Genomic DNA, 20,409 nt, shown 5'->3' on the forward strand with positions numbered 1-20,409 from the left:
ATCAGATGATGATGAAGCAAGGAGGAGAGAGTAGAAGAAATCAGGAAGTCTGTCTGCCTCATTTATATCCTGCCTTTCCTCTGAGGAAGTCAGAGGTGTCATCCAAGCATAGGCTTTTCTGTGTCCTCCTCACAACAACCCTGTGAGGTAGGATAGGGTGAAATCTGTTAATTTTATTATCTATTAATCAGATGCTTTCCACAAAGTTTCAAAGTGTCCTGGTTGGGCCAAAGTCACCTTGTGAGCCTCATGCTTGAACAGGGAACGGATGAAGTCAGAACATAAGTAGAGACCTGCTGAATCGGAACAACGGTCCCATCTACCCCAGAAGTTGAAAAAATCTGGAGATCTACTTTCTGCCCACCCCTAGAGACACAGCGGGACCTCTGTCTGAGTAAACATACATAGGATTACTCTATCTGAGGGGTGTGCAGAAAGTAGATCTCCAGCTGTTTGGGACTTCAACTCCCAGCATTCCTGACCACTGGCCACGCTGGTTTGGGCTGCTGGGAGTTGAAGTCCCTAACATCTGGAGACCAGGTTGCGGAAGGCTGCTGTACCTATCAGGCCTGGTTCGCAAGTAATGACAACCCAGAGAATGGGCTGAGGATGGGTTGAATTGTGGGTTGTTGTTACATGCAAACTGTGCACTATGGCTTAACTCTGGGTTGATAAACATGAACAAGCCAGGAATGGAACCCATGGTTTGTCGATAGGTTGCGAACTCTGGGTTGTTCGGGGTTAACAACCCATAGTTCTGGGTTACCATTTAACGAGAACCCATGATTCAACAAACCACGGTTAACTAACGGCGCAGTGCTATTGATCACGACCTCGCTGCTCGGAATGGGAGGAGCGACAGAGGCGATCTTCGCCTCCCTGTCCTCTGTCTTTCATGGTTTTCGCTAGACGGGCTTTGCAGCCCATCTAGCATGGATGCTTCGGAGTGGGAGGGGAAGAGGCCGGAAGAGGCTCAGGATAATTTATATCCTGGCCTTCCCGGTCTCCTCCCCTCCCCTCCCCCCAGAATGCCCCCTTTCTTCTTCCTCTGAGGTCACTTTTCTGACCTTGCAGTCCTTGCAGGACAGCCCGTGCCGCCCTTTCCATGCCAGCTGCAAAGGGGTGAGGGGGATCTCCGAGGCCAGAGCGCCGTCTCCGGCCTCGGAAGAAGGGATGCAAAAGCATGTGGGCTTTTCATCACGCCCATCTTTGTTCCAGGCACTCCTCTCCTTTTTGGGTCCGACCTCGGCAGGGGTTTTTCCGAGTCATTCTACCGTCTCTGGACGCACTCCCAGGGTTGCTCCCTAACCCACCGTTCGTCGGGATGTGCAAACACAGGCTGTGGGTCGAGGAGCGAGTAAGAACACAAGAAGAGCCCTGCCGGGGCAGGCCAAGGGTCCATCCAGTCCGGCATCCTGTTCCTACAGCGGCCGACCAGCTGCCCACGGGACCCCCCGCAGCAGGACCGGAGCGCAGCAGCCCCCTCCTGCCCATGTCCCCCAGCAACGGGGGCCCATCTCGCGCTCAGCCCCCTGCGGACCCCCTGCGCTGCGCTCCGCCTGCCCTCCCCCACTTTCCCCCTCGGCCCCTCCCCGCCTGGCCGCAGGCGCGGGGCGGCGGGGTGCAGCAGGCCCGGCCCGGGGGGGCGATCGGGAGGGCGGCAGCCAGGCGCGGCCTCTTCCCGGCGTGCGCGGCTCCTCCCTGCCGGCGCCTTTCGAAGGACGACGACGGAGAGAGGCGCGCGCCGCGGCCGCATCCAGCCCCATGGAGCCGGCGCTGGAGCCGGGCCGCCGGGGCCCGGGCCTCCGCCCTAGGTGAGCCTTCCCGCCCCCCCCCGCCTGCAGCCCCATCGGGAAGCGGGCGCACGGACCCCCTTGCCAGAGCGGGGGCGCGCGCCCTAATCCGAAGGGAATCCGGTTTAGTCGTGCCCGTGAGCCGTCCTCCGAGCTCAAGGGGTGGGCACTGGAAGAGATGGGGGGGGGGGGTTCCCAGCCCTCCTCCTCCTCGGGACACACGGATTTCTGGAAAAGGCGGGGTCGGGGTGGGGGTCGGCTTCCAGCCGGGCTTTTCAAAAGCCCCTTCCCCGGGGGTCTGCCGGATTTGCGGCAATCCGGGCAGGGAGCAGCGAAGGGCGGCTGTGCCTCTGACCTTGTGCAGAGGGCTTTTCCTCGCGCTGGAGAGCGCAGGCCATCTCTGCTGCAACCCGGCGCCCTCCAGATGTGTTGGGCTGCAACGTTCATCATTTCCATATCAGCAAAGGGCAGCTGTGCCTCTGAGCTTGCGCAGGGGGCTTTCCCCTGTGTTGCTGAGTGCAGTCCATCTCTGCTGCAATGTGGCGCCCTCCAGATGTGTTGGACTGCAACTCCCATCGTCCTCAGCCAGCCCTCATCTGGAGGGGGACACGTTTGCTTTCAGGATTGGGGCGGAGTTTGAGGCAGAGACATCTCAGTTGTTGAGGCTGTGTGCCATTCCCTTTTAAAAACGGACCTGCCCGAATTTGCCCTCTGAACCGCTCGTGTTTATTAAGGGATGCGATGTAAGGTGAGGAGGCACTCTGCGCATGTGCAGTGTCGCTCTTGGGCAGGACTTCCCGGAGCCCTGGTGCTGAATGCAAACCAGTGTGCCAGGGCTAAGCAATATACCTTTCTGGCCCCTGGGGCTATGAACCAGTTCAGACATTCGAGGGCATAAGAAGAAGAGCTGGGCCAGATCGGACCCATGGCCTGTCTCAGGGGTGCAGAACCTCTTTCAGCCGGAGGGCCGAATTCCATTCCTCAGAAGCTGCATTCCAGGGGCGGGCGGGGCCAGAGGCAAAAGGGGCGGAGCCAAAGCACCAAAAATAGCAGCATATTTTTGCTTAAAAACCTTCCTGCCAGTAACTAAACCTTAGGAGAGACATTTCGACCTTTTGCAATGGGGGAAAAACTGTGCAAAGGCCAGGAAATCACAAAGGATCGATGGGGTGGGGTCGTCTGGGAACTCTGGAAGGCTGGATTTGACCTCCGTGCTTCAAGTTCTGCACCCCTGACCAATCTGTTCCAACCGCCTGTTTCCCATAGTGGCCAACCAGATGTCCCAGGGAAGTCCCTAAGCAGGTCATGAGGGCGCAGGGCGATAGCTCCGTCCTGCTCACATTCCCCAGCGACTGGTACTGAGAGGTATTCTCCCAGAAGAAAACATAAAAAATATAACCAAAGGAAAGCAGGGGAGCAAGTCACAACTCTGCCGGTTGATTGTGTACTTCGGTTGCCCAACGTTTTGGAGATAACCCCTCCTTAAGGGATTGCCTGCGCTGCTTGAATCCACTTAGGGTGCAATCCTATGGGTGTTTAGACAGAAAAAAGCCCTACAACTCCCAGCTATGCTGGCTGGGGAATGCTGGGAGTTGTGGGACTTTCTTCTGTCTAAACATGCCTAGGATTGCGCCCTTAGGACTACTAAACTTTCAGCAGTTGGTTCGGTAATATATCGCCATGAGGACTAGTAGACTAGTAGCCATCGATAGCCTTCTCCTCTGTGAATTTGTCTACTCCCCTTTTAAAGCCATCCAAACTGGTAGCCATCATTACGTTGTAGGTTAGCAAATTTCAGAGTGTAACTACATTTGTGTATTTAATCGTTACATTTATGTCCTGCCTTTTGCTCTAAGGAGCCCAACTCCGCATACGTGATTCTCTTCTTCTCCCTTTTATCCTCACAACAACCCTGTGAGGTAGGCTAGGCTGAGAGTCTGTGCCTGGCCTAAAGCCACCCAGTGAGCTTCATGGCCGAATGGGGACTAGATCTCAGGTTTCCTGAGTCCCACTCCAACACTCTAACCACTACACCACACTGGCTCTGTATGCATGGTGTAAATATGTCCTTCCTTTGGTCTTTTCCTGAATCTCCCACCATGCAGCTTCGTTGGATGACCCCAGTGGCTTACACAGGGACAGTCCTCCAGCGACTATTCAGTTATTTATTTATTTCATTTCTATACTACCCAATAGCTGAAGCTTTCTGGGCAGTTCACAAAAATTAAAACCAAAAAGCACACAGTATTAAACCAAAAAGCACACAGTTATATCTCACTATCGGTGTGCATGCCATAAAAGTCAGGGACCTACGCTCCTGACCGACACTGCAGGGTTGTTCTGAGGTTTACTGAAACCGTGGGTTGCATCTAGACTTCGTTGGAGTAGATCCACTGAAATCAATGGGAGTTAAGCTTAGCTCCGTTAAGACCCAGTGATTTCCATGGGTCTACCCTAAATATGACGGAGACCAGATCCAGTCTCTGTGTATGTGAAGCTCTTCCTGAATACTGTTAGGTGCTGAATCAATGTGAAGTTATAATATTAGAATAATGGTAAAAACAGGGGGATGGGAGGAATGGGGGAAACTAAGGACAAGCTGTGAATGTCAACAAAAGTGTTTGTAAGGGTGAAAATCTACTGTGGCCTTTGGCCGGTCTTTCTTCCGTCACTTTAATTGCACAACCCTAAATACTGGTCAAAGTGTATTAAGGGGCAACAGCAACGTCAGGCGATCTGTAGGATATCTCAAAAAAGTCTGTCTTTGGTAGTAACAGCTATGTGAGTAGACCTGTGTCTGTGTGTGTATAAAAAAGGGATTTATTTTTCCAGTTGTGAATTGCTCTCTGCATCTGGATTTTTTCTCCCCCCTTTGTTCGGGCTTAAGGGCTTACCTGTATGGTGTTTACTCTTTCTTGGCCTCCAAAAGCACTGCATTTTGTGAGGCCCTTTGTGTAACTGTTTGCTGCCCGCTTTGGACTTGAGCATTCAAAAGGAAAGACAGGATTCTTGCATGCCTTTACTGACATGTTCTTTCATTTTATTTATTTATCTGTTAAACCAGTCTTCCCCAACCAGATGCCTGCTAGATGTGTTGGACTACAGCTCCCAGAATCCTGGCTGGGAGATTCTGGGATCGGTAGTCCAACACATCTGGAAGGGCGTGTTAAAAAATAGGGGTTGAATCCAATGTTAGCCCTACTCAGAGTAGACCCATTGAAACGAACAGGGCTTAAGATTGTCTGACATCGGATGCAGTCCTATACGTTGCTTTTCAGCCCGAGCAGCTCCCAGAGCAGCTTGCGATATATATTTATTTAAATTGATTTCATGAAAGAGCAACAAGTCAAATAAAATGAGCAGAGATACAAACAACAAATTTCCAGCTCTAAAAGAAAAAGCACTCTGCCCACTTCCTTGCTACTGGTTATTTTCTAAAAACAGAGATGCTGGGGCAAAGACGCTGTGGAATAATGGCCCAGATGTACTGTCCTTTAATCTCAGATATATTTATTTATTTATTACATTTCTATACCACCCAATAGCTGAAGCTCTCTGGGCGGTTTGCAACAATTAAACCATAAAATACAACACAGTCAAATACAATATGAAAGTTTAAAACTACAGTATAAAATAAAAATAAAAACCAAAATAAAACCTAGCAGCTGCTAAGATTCAAAATACAGGAACAGATTTAAAACAACAGAAACTGAAAAAATGCCTGGAAAGAGGACAACGTAGGCTCATTCCACAATGAACCGGGGTGCCACAGCAGAAAAGGCCCTGTTCTTGGTAGCTATCCATCTTACTTCTTATGGTGGGGGCTCCTGGAGAAGGACTGCTGAAGACGATCTTAGGGTCCGCAGGTGTGCGTGTGTGTGTGTGTGCGCGCGAGATCTTACTTTGCACATCCTCAGAGATACTTTCATCTTTGTTATTGATTCTCATGCTACAGGGCTGGACTTGGTCTTCATAATAGGGCCTGAGGACTGAGAATGTAAGAACATCAGACGAGTCCTGCTCGATCAGACCAAAGGCCTGTCTAGTCCAACCACCTGCTGGGAAGCCCACAAGAAGGACATGAGTGCTTGAACTAGGACACATTAAGGCCCGTGGGATGGTCCTCTCCCTGCTTTCCAGGGCTGCTTCCAGATGAGGTTTTTGTCAAGCCTTGATGGAATTTTATGGGTGTGCCTGTCCAGACTATGGCTGCCTTTACACTCAAGAAAACCCCCGCAGTCCTCCCGTTCTGGAGCCTTTCTGCGTTTACAGTGGGCTCCCGGAAGGCGACCACATGACTGCTGAGAGGGGAAGTTTTTAATTTTCAAGGTAGCATCAACAGATTGGCTCAACACCGTTCTGCGGTGACTTTTGACAAGGGCAGTCTTTTATTAGTGCTGCCCGGTCAGACTAAAGGTCCATCCAGTCCAGCATCCTGTTTCTCACAACAGCTAGTCAAATGCTTCCAGAAGGCCCAGAAGCAGGACAGGGAGAGGGCTTTTTCGGTGGTGGCTCCCCATTTGTGGAATGCCTGGCGCCAACACTGTCCTCCTTTCGGCGCCAGGTTAAAACTGCCCTCTTCTGTCTGGCATTTGGCAGCGTATAATGAGTCTCTGATTGCCTCTGGCTGATTGTTTTAAATTGTTTTAGGTAAATGTTGTTGTTGTGTGTGTTGTTTTCTGTCATTATGTGAGTGGTTTCTTATATTTTGTATAATGTATTTTAATGGTTTTTCGTTTTTGTGAACTGCCCAGAGAGCTTCTGCTATGAAATATAAGAAATGAAATGAAATCTAGTGGCTGTTTTAATAGCGCAACAATCTAACGTATTTCAATACTTCATTATTTCCGCATCTATTTAATGTGGAATAACCGGGAAATACCTCTGGATGTCCCCCGAAATTGGCGGCGTCATGAAAAGGGCCCGCAGACTTCTGTGAGTGAGCAGTCTCGATAACAGGATAAAACCTCCGTGTGAAGAAGCCTTATCATCTTCCTCTGGTAACCGTCCCATGTTTTCCCACGACTTCCGTCTTTTTTTCTTGCCACGGGAAATCCATCAAGGAGAAAAGTGCTACGAGCCCCCCCATCTGGAAGCACGCCGGATCTTTGAAAATGTTGCATCTGGCTGTATACATTTGTCCTAAAAAAATACTGTCTTCAGAGGTCTGAACGACCCAGTTTGGGGGTGTATGTGTGTGTGTGTGTTTCCTTCTGTTTTGTGAATCGGGGAGTCCCCAGATCTCCGTTTGAGCTATCGGGGCCGCATGCAAAATAATGGGCAACGGGCTTTATTTGAGGTAGGGTTCAGACCTCGGAGTACCTGCTCCGGCATATCCTGGTCCTGGAGCGTTGGAAGTAGCAGCTGAAAAGAATGCCGATTCTTGGCTTTTATTGATGTTTTTATTGTTTTTATGTGTTTATCGCTTTTAATATTTTAACCGTTTTTATGTGTTTTATTGCTGTAAGCCGCCTTGGGAGGGCTTCTGCCCTGAAAGGTGGCCAAGAAATGTTTTAACCAAACAAACTCTGAGGATGTGCAGAGTGCATTTTTCTCATTAGTGAGTGATCACAGCTGAACACAACAGACCTGAGGTTAGGGAGCTGGGTTTCCCACAGGGCTTTGTTCCCTGGCATCTCTAGGTTTGCGGGCCTCTCCCTTGTGGGGTGAGGTAGGCAAGGGTTGCTCTTTCTTGGCCCGGGTCTGTGGCAGGTCGATTCTCCAGACTTCCTATGCATTTGCCTGAGCCCCTCTTAGGAAGTTGGAATTCTCAGATGCTCCCTAAAGATTGGCATGACCATTTCCCCCCCATCCCTTGGAGGCAGGGTTGGCCTTTCTGAGGCTACTTTTCTGGTTTCCCTTCCAGGAGCAGCTGTGTTTTGACGGACCGGACCGGTGCTTTGGGATAATTGTTTTCCGATGGCTTCCCAGGGGAGACCCACAGACTCGTAAGTAGCAAGAGTGATGGTAGGTCTGGTTTTGGAGGATATAAATTGGAAAGGGGTCAGTATATACCTTAAGTTGTGCCTTGTCCCCATAATCTCTTCTTGAATGCCAGGCCTGAATCTTAGGATATGAGAACACTACAGGGATGCTCTTGAGCATGTGCAAAGTGCTTTTTTCCTTGAGCCCCGGGTGTCGAAATTTTGTAACGTATCAAGAGTCCTGGAGGCAACGGAGTTCGTGGGCCAGTTACCGTGTGTCATGCTAAGAAGTTAGTTTTTTGAGTTACAGAGAATTCTTTTATCAGGCAAAGGTTGTTATAAGCCTGTGGGGCATAGCCCAATAATGGTGGGGGGTGAACCCCTAGTTCAAAATCCATAATGCTGCCCTCTGGCCAGTCACAGCTTGTATAGGTCACAACTTCTGGGTAGGTTGTAAGGATAAAATGGGATGGCCCCATGGACTGAGATCTGAATGGGAAACAAAACAAAGCTGCCACTGGACTACAGTCCCCATCATCCATGGCTGGGGCTAGTGGGACTTGGAGTCCCACACCATCTGGTGGAGGGCCCCAGGTTTCCCCTCCCTGTAGAGCAAAGCGTAGTTCCCTCTCCCAGGCACAAGATGCAATTTGATACCTTGATTTTTTTTAAAAATGAATATTTTGATGATTTCTGCTCTGTGCCTAAAGAATTCTATGTGACTCCAAAGCTGACTCTGGCTTGATGTGAACTGGGGCAATTACATAAGCTTTTTTTTATTTTTTAGAAGAGACAGCTATGAGAATCTGTATAGATGTGTCCTCCTGTTGTTTTTCTTTTAGCATTGTCAGTTATGTGTTTGGAGGGAAGGAAGGAAGGAAAATTGTCAGTCCCAGCTGAGCCAACTTGCATGGTTAGGCTTAGAAGTACTGAGTATTTCCAGCTTTTCTGGACAGGTTCATGGACTCCCTTTAGTGTCCCCCCCAGCACACCAATGGTAACTCCCTTTTGCTCCGTCCCTTAAAAGCTGCAAACGGGAGAGTCAGTTACACTTCCCCAAAGCTTGGGTCCAGAAACAAGCAAGATACTGCAAACGTTTCTTTCTCTAACAGAGTACACCATCTCTCTCTCTCTCTGGTGCGGCAGGACGGTGTGGGAAATGAACAAAAGGAGAAACGACTGCCGAGAAAAGACATTTTTATCTTGGCAAGCCTTTGGCCTATCAGGTTTAAATTTTATTGCAGCTGTTTTCATTGCTCAAGCCAAGATACTTTAGGATGCAATCCTACGCATGTTTAGACAGAAAACGTCCTACAACTCCCAGCTGGTATAGCTGGTTGGGGCATGCTGGGAATTGTCGAACTTTTTTCTGTCTAAACATGCGTAGGATTCGTTTTGTTTCATTTCATTTCATTGATTATATTTCTATACCGCCCCACAGCCGAAGCTCTCTGGGCGGTTCACAAACATTAAAAAACCATTCAAATACATTCTATAAAGTATAAAACCATTCACGTAACGACCTAGAAGAAATAGCATGCACAACAACAACGTAGATCTAAAACAATTTAAAACAATCAGCCAGAGACAATCAAAGGGGCTGCCAAATGCCTGAGAGAAGAGGGCAGTTTTAACCTGGCGCAGAAAAGATGACAATGGTGGCTCCAGGCGGGCCTTGTCAGGGAGATTATTCCACAGTGAGGGGGCCACCACCAAGAAGGCCCTCTCCCTTGTTGTTCCCCTCCAAGTCTCCCTCAGAGGAGGCTCCCAGAGGAGGGCCTTAGATGCAGAGCATAGTGTAGGGATTCAATTCAGGATTGTTTAGGGCACAATGCTATGCATGTTTAGACAGAAAAATGTCCTACAAATCCCAGTATGCCCCAGCCAGCATGGGATGAGAAAAAGTTCCTCTCTTCTGATGAGTGTCTCTCTTGTCCTACTCTCCTTATCCCTAGGTTCCACTGTGTAGGGATCATCTTCCTCCTCCTTGGCCTGGGAACTCTCCTTCCCTGGAACTTCTTCATCACGGCCATTCCGGTTGGTGCTTTGATTTGGACACTTTTCTGGGCCACTGGGTGGATTTTCCAGGGCCGAGCCCTAGCTCAGCTTAAGCCAGGAATCGCTCCACCCCTGGCCCCATTGCCAGTCCAGTTCCTCTTTGTGTATCTCCTCCTCCTCCCTGCCCTTTTTCTGCTTGCTAATACGTAATAATGAATTATTATTATTATATGATGTGGCTGCAAAAAAGGCAAATGCTATTTTGGGCTGCATTCATAGAAGCATTGCTTCCAAATCCTGGGAAGTACTAGTTCCCCCCTATTCGGCACTGGTTAGGCTCATCTGGAGTACTGTGTCCAGTTCTGGGCACCACACTTGAAGAAGGATGCAGACAAGCTGGAGAGGGTTCAGAGGAGGGCGACGAAGACGATTAGGGGACTGGAAACAAAGCCCTATGAAGAGAGACTGAAAGAACTGGGCATATTTAGCCTTGAGAAGACTGGGGGGAAATATGATAGCGCCCTTCAAGTACTTGAAAGGCTGTCACAGAGGAAGGCCAGGATCTCTTCTCCATCATCCCGGAGTGCAGGACACGGAATAATGGGCTCAAGTGACAGGAAGCCAGATTCTGGCTGAACATCAGGAAAAACTTCCCGACTGTTAGAGCAATACGACAATGGAACTGATGACCTAGGGAGGCGGTGGGCTCTCCCACACTGGAGGCATTCAAGACAAGACTTGGACTTGGACTCCTGCACTGAGCAGGGGGTTGGACTCAGTGGTCTTATAGGCCCCCTCCAACCCTATGATTCTGTGATTCTATGATGGTGATTGGGAAATCCTGTGTGCATCTCCACTCTAAGCTATGTTTCCCCAAGATCACCCTTCCCTAACCTGGTACCCTCCAGATGTTTGGGTCAGCCCCAACCGGCATGGCCAATGGTCAGGAATGCTGGGAGTTGAAGTCCCAAGCTGCTGGAGATCTACCTTCGGCTCACCCCTGAGGTCGAGTAATCCTAGGTATGTTTACTCAGATGGAGGTCCCACTGGCTGGATTCACACAACACACTGACTCACGCTCGGTAGTCGAGCACGGGTTGTTGTTGAAGCATGGGTTGTTGAACTGTGACTTATCGTGTTGTCTGAACACAGTGTGTTTTCTGCAGTGTGGCTTATTTTCCTCGAACAAGCCACCATGGTTTGTTGCTGGGTTGTTCAGGATGGTTAACAAGCCATGCTACATGTTTAACAAGCCACCCTGTGGAAAACGTGCTGCGTTCAGACAACACGATAACCCACGGTTCAGCAACAACCCACACTCAACCACTGAGTGTGGGTTAGCATGTTGTGTGAACCCAGCCACTGTGTCTCCAGGGGTGGGCAGAAGGTAGATCTCCAGATGTTTTGGACTTCAACTCCTGGGCTAGATGGGACTCTTGTTTTGATTCAGCAGCTGTCTACTTACGCTCTGACTTCATCAGCTCCCGTTTCAGCCATGAGGCTCACGGGGTGACTTTGGCCCAATCACGACATAGTCACCGCTTTGAAATCATGTGGAAAGTGTTATATGCATCTGAAAAATCAACAGATCTCACCCTATCTTCCCTGCTAACATCTGAAGGGCACCAGGTTTGGGAAGCCACCCAGGATGAACTCAGCTGCAATTGCATACATACTTACCTGGAGGTAAGTCCTCTAGAACTTGGTAGGGCTTATTTCTGAGTAGACATGTGTAGGGTCATGCTCTTACGCTTCAGTAGTCCCCAAAATGGAGAGAAGCGTCTCAGGAAGCTAGAACCAAGATTTTATTTGTAAGAAGTCCAATGCATTTTGGCCTATTTGTATTTTAAGGCCTCCTTCAGGGGGTTACTTATAAAAAAGCTGCCAAAATCCCTGTAACGAACATCTGTCGATAACACTGAAGTCGCCAGTGAATTGTAGCTGGAAATATTTCTTATAGGAATTTCTGCAGCCGTTTTTAACTTCTCTTAAATGGGTGTTATAGTAAGGATGAAGGGAGTGCCTCAAGGCATGCGCAAAGCGCCCTTGCGCCATGCCATTGAGTAGCTGCAGTTCGCTTGCATGCATCTCGATTTGGAGGGCTCCCGGCCCTTGCAGTCTTCTTCGGGAATTTAATGCCAAGCTCCCCCCCCCAATATAACCCTCTCCTCAGTATTTTCAGTCCCGGCTCATTGTGGGAAACTGCTCGACTGGCGAGGAGGATGGGAATTGGACTACGCAGGACACTCGACCTGTCTCCCGCTGCAGCGATGACTTTAACTTCAGCAACTGGCTGACTCTCCTCTCCCAGCTGCCTTTGCTGCTCTTTACCCTCCTCAACTCACTTCTCTACCAGTGGTGAGATGGCTGTCTTCACGCTATTTAATCCCAGCTCAGCTCCCTGCTCCCATTCCGAGACCCTTTCTCCCCTGCCCACCCCAGCTCTGCTCACGCTCTCCAGCAGTTTCCCCTTTTCTGGGTTGATCTCTACAAATGCATGTTGGCACTTACCCAGCGAATCGGTTCTATAAGTGACTAGCAATGGCAAAGTCTTGATTGCATTTTCACTAGAAACAACCCTGTGAGTTCCCATTGTACACAGGGGAAACTGAGGTGCTGTACATTGGGGGAGCTTCTTCACGCAGCGCATAGTTCAGCTATGGAATTTGCGGCCGCGAGATGTAGTGATGGCCTCCAACTTGGATGGCTTTAAAAGGGGTCTCGACAAATTCCTGGAGAAGGCTATCAAGGGCTACTAGTCCTGATGGCTCTGTGCAACCTCCAGTATCAGAGGCAGTGAGCCCATGTGCACCAGTTGCTGGGGAACATGGGTAGGAGGGTGCTGTTGCGCTCATGCCCTGCTTGTGGGTTCCCGGTCGACCGCTGGTTGGCCACGGTGGGAACAGAATGCTGGACTAGATTTATTTATTTGTATTTATTAAGACACCTCTAAAACAAGTTCTCTGGATGTTGTATGGTTACAGGCTGGGGCATACTGGGAGTTGTAGTCCCGACACATCTGGAAGGAAGGGTGCCTCCTAGCTTTATTCCCAAGGGGAGTCCAGAAATGATCCTGTGTGCGTACACACATACAGGATCATTTTACACAGTGCGTACACAGACTGGGGTTGCACAATCACAGAGGGAAAAGAAGCCATGGTGGCTGATTTTCTGTGCTGGCCGCAAGCCACCTAATCAGCATAATCGCCTTCGCTGGTTTCAGGGTGGCTCGTAGACCACTCCAGCCACCCACCCTCCTTGGATTCGGATGTCATGCCCAGCGGAGGCTGGTGGCTCTGATGTCAGTGGGGCTGTGAATCCGCCCTGGGTTTCAGTCAGAACTCTAAACGAGCAATAGAAGGGGCTGAACCCAATCCCCCCAATAGGTTCTGCACCACGGAGAGCTCCTTCAGAGTTCTGGCTGAAACCCAGAGCGGATTCACCGCCCCACTGACATCAGACCCACCAGCCTCCACTGCTCACGACAGTCCGCGTCCAGTCAGGGCGATGATGCTATTTAGGCAGCCCGCGACTGGCACAGGCGGGGAAGGAAAATAAGCCACGGTGGCTTCTTTTCCCTCTGTGGTCGTGGGAACCCGCCCACTTCGTGCTAAAGCCGCAAACAGTAGTAGTACTTGAAAGCCTCGTTATCACCTCATTCACTGGCCAGAACAAGGAGGGCTTGTCCGTCACCTGGCGCTCTGGCGAATGGCATCATTGCTCCTGCTCTGAAACACGTCCTAGAGGTGCATTTCCTGCTCCGCTCCGCTGTTGTTTAGTTGCCTGCCCTGTTTATCCTGCCCCTTGCCCCAGGGTCAACACTAGGCTCTCTCCTTACCCGGTTCTCCCAGCCCAACTCTATCCCAGCAGTCAAGACCAGCATCAAGAGTCAGCATGGTTGGGCAGCTGCCAAGGGCCCTCACCCCGGCAGGGGCTGCTGACCAGAGCCCCCTGGAATTCCTCCTCCTCTCCACCCTTGCTAGCTGCTGGTTCACCTGCCTCTCACTCTGGCCTGGACAATGGTGGTGGTGAGTGGGAGGAGCGGGAGAGGCCAGGACAGCTGGTAACCCCGCCTTTACCCATTCAACCTCTTCTTTTCCTCCCCAACCAAGCATTCCAGACAAAGTTCGAATCTTGGGCAGCCTCGTCGGGATACTAGTCCTCTTCGTCCTGACGGCTATCCTGGTCAGGGTGGAGATGTCGCCCCAGAGCTTCTTCTCCATTACCATGGCAAGCATCTGGTTCATCAACTGTGAGTCTACGTGACCTGGGGTCCTGTCTTTCCACTCCCCACCAGAGCTTCCTGGATCCCTAGCAGACCTGTAACCCTGGATATCTGTGGCAAAGGACCTGTCTGTGTTTAGCTTGGGGAAGAGAAGATGGAGAGGCAGCGTGGTGTAGTGGTGAGAACAGGGGTACTGAACCTCGGAGGGCTTATTTCCATCTCAGGGAAGCTCTTGGGGGCTGCATTCCAGAGGTACGTGGGGTTGAAGGCAAAAGGGGGTGAAGCCCAAATCCAAAAAAATATATCAGCCTATTGTAGCTTCAAGCTCTTCCTGCCAGAGATGAAGCCTTCAGAGATGCAGTTCAAGCTTTGAGAATGGGGGACGCAGACTCTGGGAGACCACCAAAGAATTGGTGGTCAGGGGAAGTGGGGTGAGGACAGGGGAAGAAGACGTCACCATCTGGGCAGGGCCGGATTGGAACTCTGGACCTGAGATTCCCCACCACTGCTTTAAGCTGTGTGCCAGGCAGAAATTCAACAGGTGCAGCTTTCCCATCATCACAAATTGTAATAGCAACACTGTTTCCTCCACCCACCCACTCCTGAGCACTGCAAAACAGCCCGTTTTGGACAGCTCAGTTCTTGACCCCAAGTTTAATCTCCGGTCCCTCCAAGGCTTGGCTGCAAGACCCGTAGAAATGCAGGGGGCTTTTTGAAAAGCATGAATCCTGCCCTGATGATATGCTGACCCTCTCCGTCTCCTCCCTTGGCTCTCTCCAGCCTTCTGTGCCATCTTACAAGGGAGCCTTTTCGGACAGCTGGGGTCCTTTCCGCAAAGCTACAGCACTCTCTTCCTGAGTGGCCAGGGCATGGCGGGGACGTTTGCGGCTATTGCCATGTTGCTTTCCATGGCCAGTGAGTATCCTGATGGTGCAGGGTGAGAAGGACGAGTGAGGGATCTGGAGACCACGTCCAGTGGGAAACAGTCAAAAGAGCTGGAGACCTTTAGCCTGGAGAAGGGAAGATGAAGGGGAAACGTGATCGCGCTCTGCAAATATCTCAAGGGCTGCCATGCAGAAACTGGGGCGGATTTGTTCTGTGTTGCTCCAGGGCGCAGGGCTAGAACCAATGGATGGAAATGACAGGGGGAGAAAAAGGGCGATGTTTTATAAGAACATCAGAATTACCCTGCTGGATCAGACCAAGGGTCCGTCTAGTCCAGCATTCTGTTCACGCAGAATGTACGTAGTAATTCCTGGGTCTGATGAAGCAGTCCTGGCCCATGGAAGATTATAAGAACATCACAAGAGCGCTGTTGGATCAGACCAAGGGCCATTTAGTCCAGCATTCTGTTCACACAGCGGCCACCCAGCTGCGCACGGGAAACCCACACGCAGGGCATGAGCGTAACAGCACCCTCCCGCCCATGTTCCCCAGCAGCTGGTGCTCATCGGCAGACTGCCTCTGATATTGGGGGCAGCACAGAGGCATGAGGACTAGTAGCCATTGATAGCCTTCTCCTCAAGGAATTTGTCCAACCCCTTTTGAAAGCCATCCAAATTGGTGGCCACTACTACGTCTTGAGGTAGAGAATTCCATCATTTCATTCTGCGCCATGTGAAGATGTCCTTCCTTTTATCTGTCCTGAATCTCCCACCCATCAGCTCCATGGGAGGACCCCTTTGGGTTCTAGTATTTTGAGAGAAGGAGAAAAATGCCTCCCAATCCACATTCTCCACACAATGCATAATTTTGTACACCTCTCCCCTTACTTGCCTTTTCTCTAAGCTAAACAATCCCAGATGCTGTAATCTTTCTTCATAGGGGAGTTGCTCCAGCCCCTTGGTCATTTTAGTTGCCCTTTCCTGCACTTTTTCCAGCTCTACAATATCTTTTTCCAGGTGACTAGACCCGTACACAGTATTCTAAGCATGGTCACACAGTGGATTTGTATAAGGGCAGGATGATATTGGCAGTTTCATTCTCAATTCCTTTCCTAATTATACCTAACATGGAGTTTGCCTTTATATTCCAGAACTGTGCTTCCTCCTCCTTCTGAACCTAGTCACCCTGGATTCCTGCCTATAAACCTTCTTAAGCCATTGTATACAGTTGCAAAGTCATGTATAGTGTGTAATATGAAGTCCCCGAAGCAACTAACTAAACAACCACTTTTTAAAACTAAATAGTCCCAGACATTGTAGCCTTTCCTTGTAGGAGAGTAGCACTCCTCTGCAATAATTCCGGATACCGTTTTATGCACCTCTTACAGCTCCGCAATATCCTTTTTGAGGTCCGGTGACATGGGTGGAATTTAATCCTGGTGAGCTGTTACCTTGTAGTTAGGGGTGTACAAAACCCCACTTACCTGGCTCCGCTGGGTTCTGCGGGGGGGAGGGAGGCGATCTGGTCCTCCCCCCGGAATCCTCGATGGGGGGGAGGCGATCCGGTCTTCCCCCCCGGAATCCTGCCTGGCCGGCTCCGCTCCATGGCCAGTCCGCAGAGCTGTTGGCCGGGCCGATCCGCAGCGGGGGGCCCATTTGCTGCCAGGCTGCTGCGGACACAAATGGCGTCCTGCGTAGGGGACGCCATTTGCGTACCTACACTAGGCTGTGATAGGCTACATATATATTTATGTAGCCTGTCACGGCTACAGCAGGGACGCAAATGGCGGCCGCCACAACGGCCGCCATTTGCAGCCGCAGCAGCCCGGAAGACGACCCGGAGCTGCTGCCACTGCTGCCGGAGCCGCCGCCAGGTCCATTCCGGGGGGGGGATTGCGGGGGAGCGAGGCCATTCTGCCACGGATTCCGGGGGGCCGGATTCTAAAGAATCCGGCCTCACTGGAGTGTGTGGTGGAATTCTCCAACATCCCTACCTGTAGTCCAGAAAGACCACAGGGGAAAGGAACTCCTCCCACTCCCCTCAATCTCAGTTTGTTGGTCTTTTTAGGTGGTGTGGATGCTCAGACGTCTGCCTTAAGCTACTTCATCACTCCCTGTGTCGGGACGCTGATCTCCATCCTCTGCTATGTGTTGCTACCCCACAAGGTGAGACGAAGCCCTCTTTCTCCCTGCCCCCCAGTCCTGCAAAACTGAGGTGGAGATCCTTTGGTTGGGTTCGAGGGAGGGTGGAATACAAGACCCCACCATGGACAGGGTACAAGCGCCGTAGTGTGGGCTTGAGATGGAAAATCCAAACATCATCCATCCAACTCCCTCTCCCGGTAAAAAGCATGGTAATAAACTAAAGCAGCCTGGCATTTTAGCAACTCGCCTGGTCGCCATAGGCGAACAGGAATCCCATGCAGGCGAGTGCATGGAATTAATGTAACATGTGACAAGACCTGCTGGATCAAAGCAAAGGCCTATCTGTTCCAGCATGCTGATTCCAGAGTGGCCAACCAGATGCCCCGATGGGAAGCTCACACGCAGGACACAAGTGCGATAGCCTTCTCCTCTTATTGTTCCTCAGTGACTGGTACTAAAAATACTGGGGACGGGGATGTGCTGCCTCTGATTCTGGAGGTGGGATCAAGCAACTGAGTGGGCTGGCGCAATCAGCCCAGAAACCAAGCAGACTGGTGGTGGAGGGATGGAATAATTCTTTGGTCTCCAACCTGGTGCCCACGAACACCTGTCTTGGCACCCGCCAGCCTCCCTGCCCCTCTTGATTTTCATTTTATTTCTTCAGATTAAAAAGAAAACTAGGAGGGTGGCATGTGTAAAGCAAAGTGCTGCCCTCCAGTGCAAGCTTTGTTTGGGTTCAAAAGAGTGGTCTTGTGTTTTGGAGCTCAGACCCCCACCTCTGCCTTGTGCTTGGATTCTTGGGCAACTTACTTTTCTTTTAGTCTCACCAGTTTGGCTTCTGGGAAAGGAGTGTTCTGTGACCTGCTGTCCCCACCGTGGCAGCCATTTTGTGAATGGGCAAGCCTCCCCTCCTTGGCAGCCATTTTGTGAGTGCCCATGAGACTCTAAATATCCCAAATGTGCCCACTGACCCAAAAAATCTGTCCCTCCTCTGCCACTGCACTTGATAGAAGGCATTTTTTCTTCTTACCAGCCTGCGTTTCCGTGCTCACCAGGGATAAGGGGAGCTTTCCTTTGTCTGCAGTTAGCGTGGCAGCGTATGGTACTATTTATTTATTATACTTCTATCTTGCCTTTCCTCAAAGAGGATCATTTGGGCCTGGTATCTAGCCCACATTGAGTCTATGCTCAGGGTATGTGGATAAGACTTTTTGACCACCTGTGTTTATGGCAAAGCAACCGTGCTCTGTGAACTACATCGTTGTATCTTGCAGAGATGAAGCGGGGAGAGACAGATCCAGGAACGCCCGCCATTGCCACAGCACTAGCCTTCTCTCTTTGCAGGACTTTGCCCGTCACTACCTGGAGAAGAGACCCCAGGAAGAGCCAGGCTGTGAAATGGAGACCAAGGCTGGGCTTCTTTCCCCGGGTAGGCAGCCTTGAAGGAATGAGGAGATGGGTTTTCTCTGGAGGGTCTTTTCAAATATTGACTGCGGGGCTGATTTGCACGTTATTGTTTTAATAAGGGAGTTCATAGGATTCACATCTTCCTCTGCCTCATCGACAGCTAGGCAGTTTTCAAGGTGTGTGTGTGTAATTACACACTGTAATAAACACATTACAATGACTAAGCTTGTAATCCTATGCATGTTTAGACAGAAAAAAGTCCTACAACTCCCAGCATCCCCCAGCACAGCTGGCTGGGGAATTCTGGGAGTTGCAGGACATTTTTCTGTCTAAACATGCGTAGGATTGCACCCTAAGAAAACAGACGAATGTGAAGTCTTAAAGCAAAACGTTTCGGCTGCCACCTTCTTCAGCTACTGCCGCCTTCAACTGCTCTGATGTTAGTCACTCTAATAAATACATTAAATACTAAATAAATAAATAAATAAATATTTATTTAAACCAAATAAATATTAAATATGTTTTTATGGCAACCGTACCTCATCCAGTGGATTGGACCAGCAAGCTTGCACGAACATGACTGAATGAAGAAATTTCTATTTCATTTCATTTATTTATTTATTTCATTTCTGTACCGCCCAAGAGCTGAAGCTCTCTGGGCGGTTCACAAAATTAAAACCAAAAAGCACACAGTGAAACAATATAAAATATAAAAGCATTAAAACCACAGTATAAAAATACAACCGGAATAAAACAGAAATAGGTTTGGGCAGAGTAAATAAATAAGTCAAAGAGGCTGGAAGCAGGCAAGGCAGGCATGCTTTTGATTTTTTTTTTTTTGGAATACTTGCTATTTATTTGTAAAGACAATGAAGCACAGATCCAGCAGAGGGGTTACTTTTCCTGTCATGCCACCAGCCGGACTGGAGAGGCAAGGTGAGGCAGGAAGCTATATAGGAGAAGGTGGCTTGCTATTGGAGCCTGTAAGCCACCTGACTTTGCCGTGTCATGATTGGTTCCTTGTCCTGTTGGTTGTATCTCTAGAGGACGGCGCCACTGTCGTGCCAGACGGCCCCCAAGGAGAACAGCCGAACCAGAGGAACGAAAGCTTCGCGGATCTGGAGCAGGGAGATTCGAAATGTCCCCCGGCGAGGATGAATGGGGGCAGCGGGGCAGATCATGCCCCACCCAAACCATCCATCCTAGGCGTACTCAAGAAGGTAGGACCTATAGCCACAGCTCAGGGGTAGAACGTCGCAGGTTCAATCCCCAGCATTTCCAGTTGAAAAATGATCTGGTCGCAGTGGATGGGAAAGACCCATTTGAGAACCTAGAAAGCTCCTGCCTGTCAATATTGCGCTAGGTGGTCGATTAGGTAGCTTTATATGTCCTTGTGGCGGGAAATTCCCATGTGAGGGTGCTTAGTGCACAGTCCTACGCACGTTGAGACAGAAAAAAAGTCTGTCTGATGCTGGGAGTTGGAGGACTTTTCTTTTCTGTCTAAACATGAGTAGGATCGTGCCTTTAATGTCCTTGCAGAGAGATTGTTCAGTCCTCAGGTGTGGACGTTTTGCCATCAAAAGTAGCTTATTGTTTCTGTTTTTAAAAATTACTATATTATTTATTTTTAGGCCCCTTCGTAGCCAAAAAAGGTTCCCGGAGCGGCTTATGTATAATCATTAAAAGAAGGCAGTCCTTGCTTGTAGGCTGACAATCTAAAAAGACATGATACACAAGGGAGAAGGAATGGGGAAGGAAGAAGAAAAAAATGATGTCTTTCAACAGGGGTGGTAGAAGGGCCCTGTTTCACCCTCTCATCTCCCTCAGTACAGCCAGCTGGAATGGCTGCTGGTGACTTATTTATTTTTACATTTATATCCCACCTTTTTCCTCTTTCAAAGAACTCAAGGCGGCTTACATTGTCCTTCTTCTCTCCATTTTATCCTCACAACAATCCTGTGAGGTAGGTTAGGCTGAGAGTCCGTGACTGGCCCAAAGTCATCCGGTGAGTTTCATGGCCGAGGGGGGACCAG

General features: G+C 50.0%; 1 protein-coding gene across 4 annotated transcripts in view; it reads left to right on the forward strand.

Moving 5' to 3' along the window:
- The first annotated feature begins 1,705 nt into the window (after positions 1-1,705).
- SLC29A2 (solute carrier family 29 member 2) overlaps positions 1,706-20,409 on the forward strand; it is a 32,117-nt gene continuing 13,413 nt past the window's right edge. Inside the window, exons 1-10 of one of the 4 annotated variants that reach the window (XM_084824152.1) lie at positions 1,711-1,814; positions 6,714-6,793; positions 7,660-7,741; positions 9,673-9,754; positions 11,889-12,073; positions 13,828-13,967; positions 14,721-14,855; positions 16,893-16,990; positions 18,314-18,398; positions 19,421-19,596. In XM_084824152.1, coding sequence (XP_084680278.1) covers positions 7,713-7,741; positions 9,673-9,754; positions 11,889-12,073; positions 13,828-13,967; positions 14,721-14,855; positions 16,893-16,990; positions 18,314-18,398; positions 19,421-19,596 — 930 coding nt within the window. In that variant the 5' untranslated portion in view covers positions 1,711-1,814; positions 6,714-6,793; positions 7,660-7,712. Of the gene's footprint in view, positions 1,815-6,713; positions 6,794-7,659; positions 7,742-9,672; positions 9,755-11,888; positions 12,074-13,827; positions 13,968-14,720; positions 14,856-16,892; positions 16,991-18,313; positions 18,399-19,420; positions 19,597-20,409 lie in introns of all 4 variants that reach the window. The other 3 variants (XM_084824151.1, XM_084824153.1, XM_084824150.1) reach the window with 3 other exon arrangements.

This window comes from Heloderma suspectum, chromosome 17, assembly GCF_057233095.1.
Source record: "Heloderma suspectum isolate Gila_16-S chromosome 17, 16-S_ref, whole genome shotgun sequence".
NCBI classification, from domain to species: Eukaryota; Metazoa; Chordata; class Lepidosauria; order Squamata; family Helodermatidae; genus Heloderma; species Heloderma suspectum.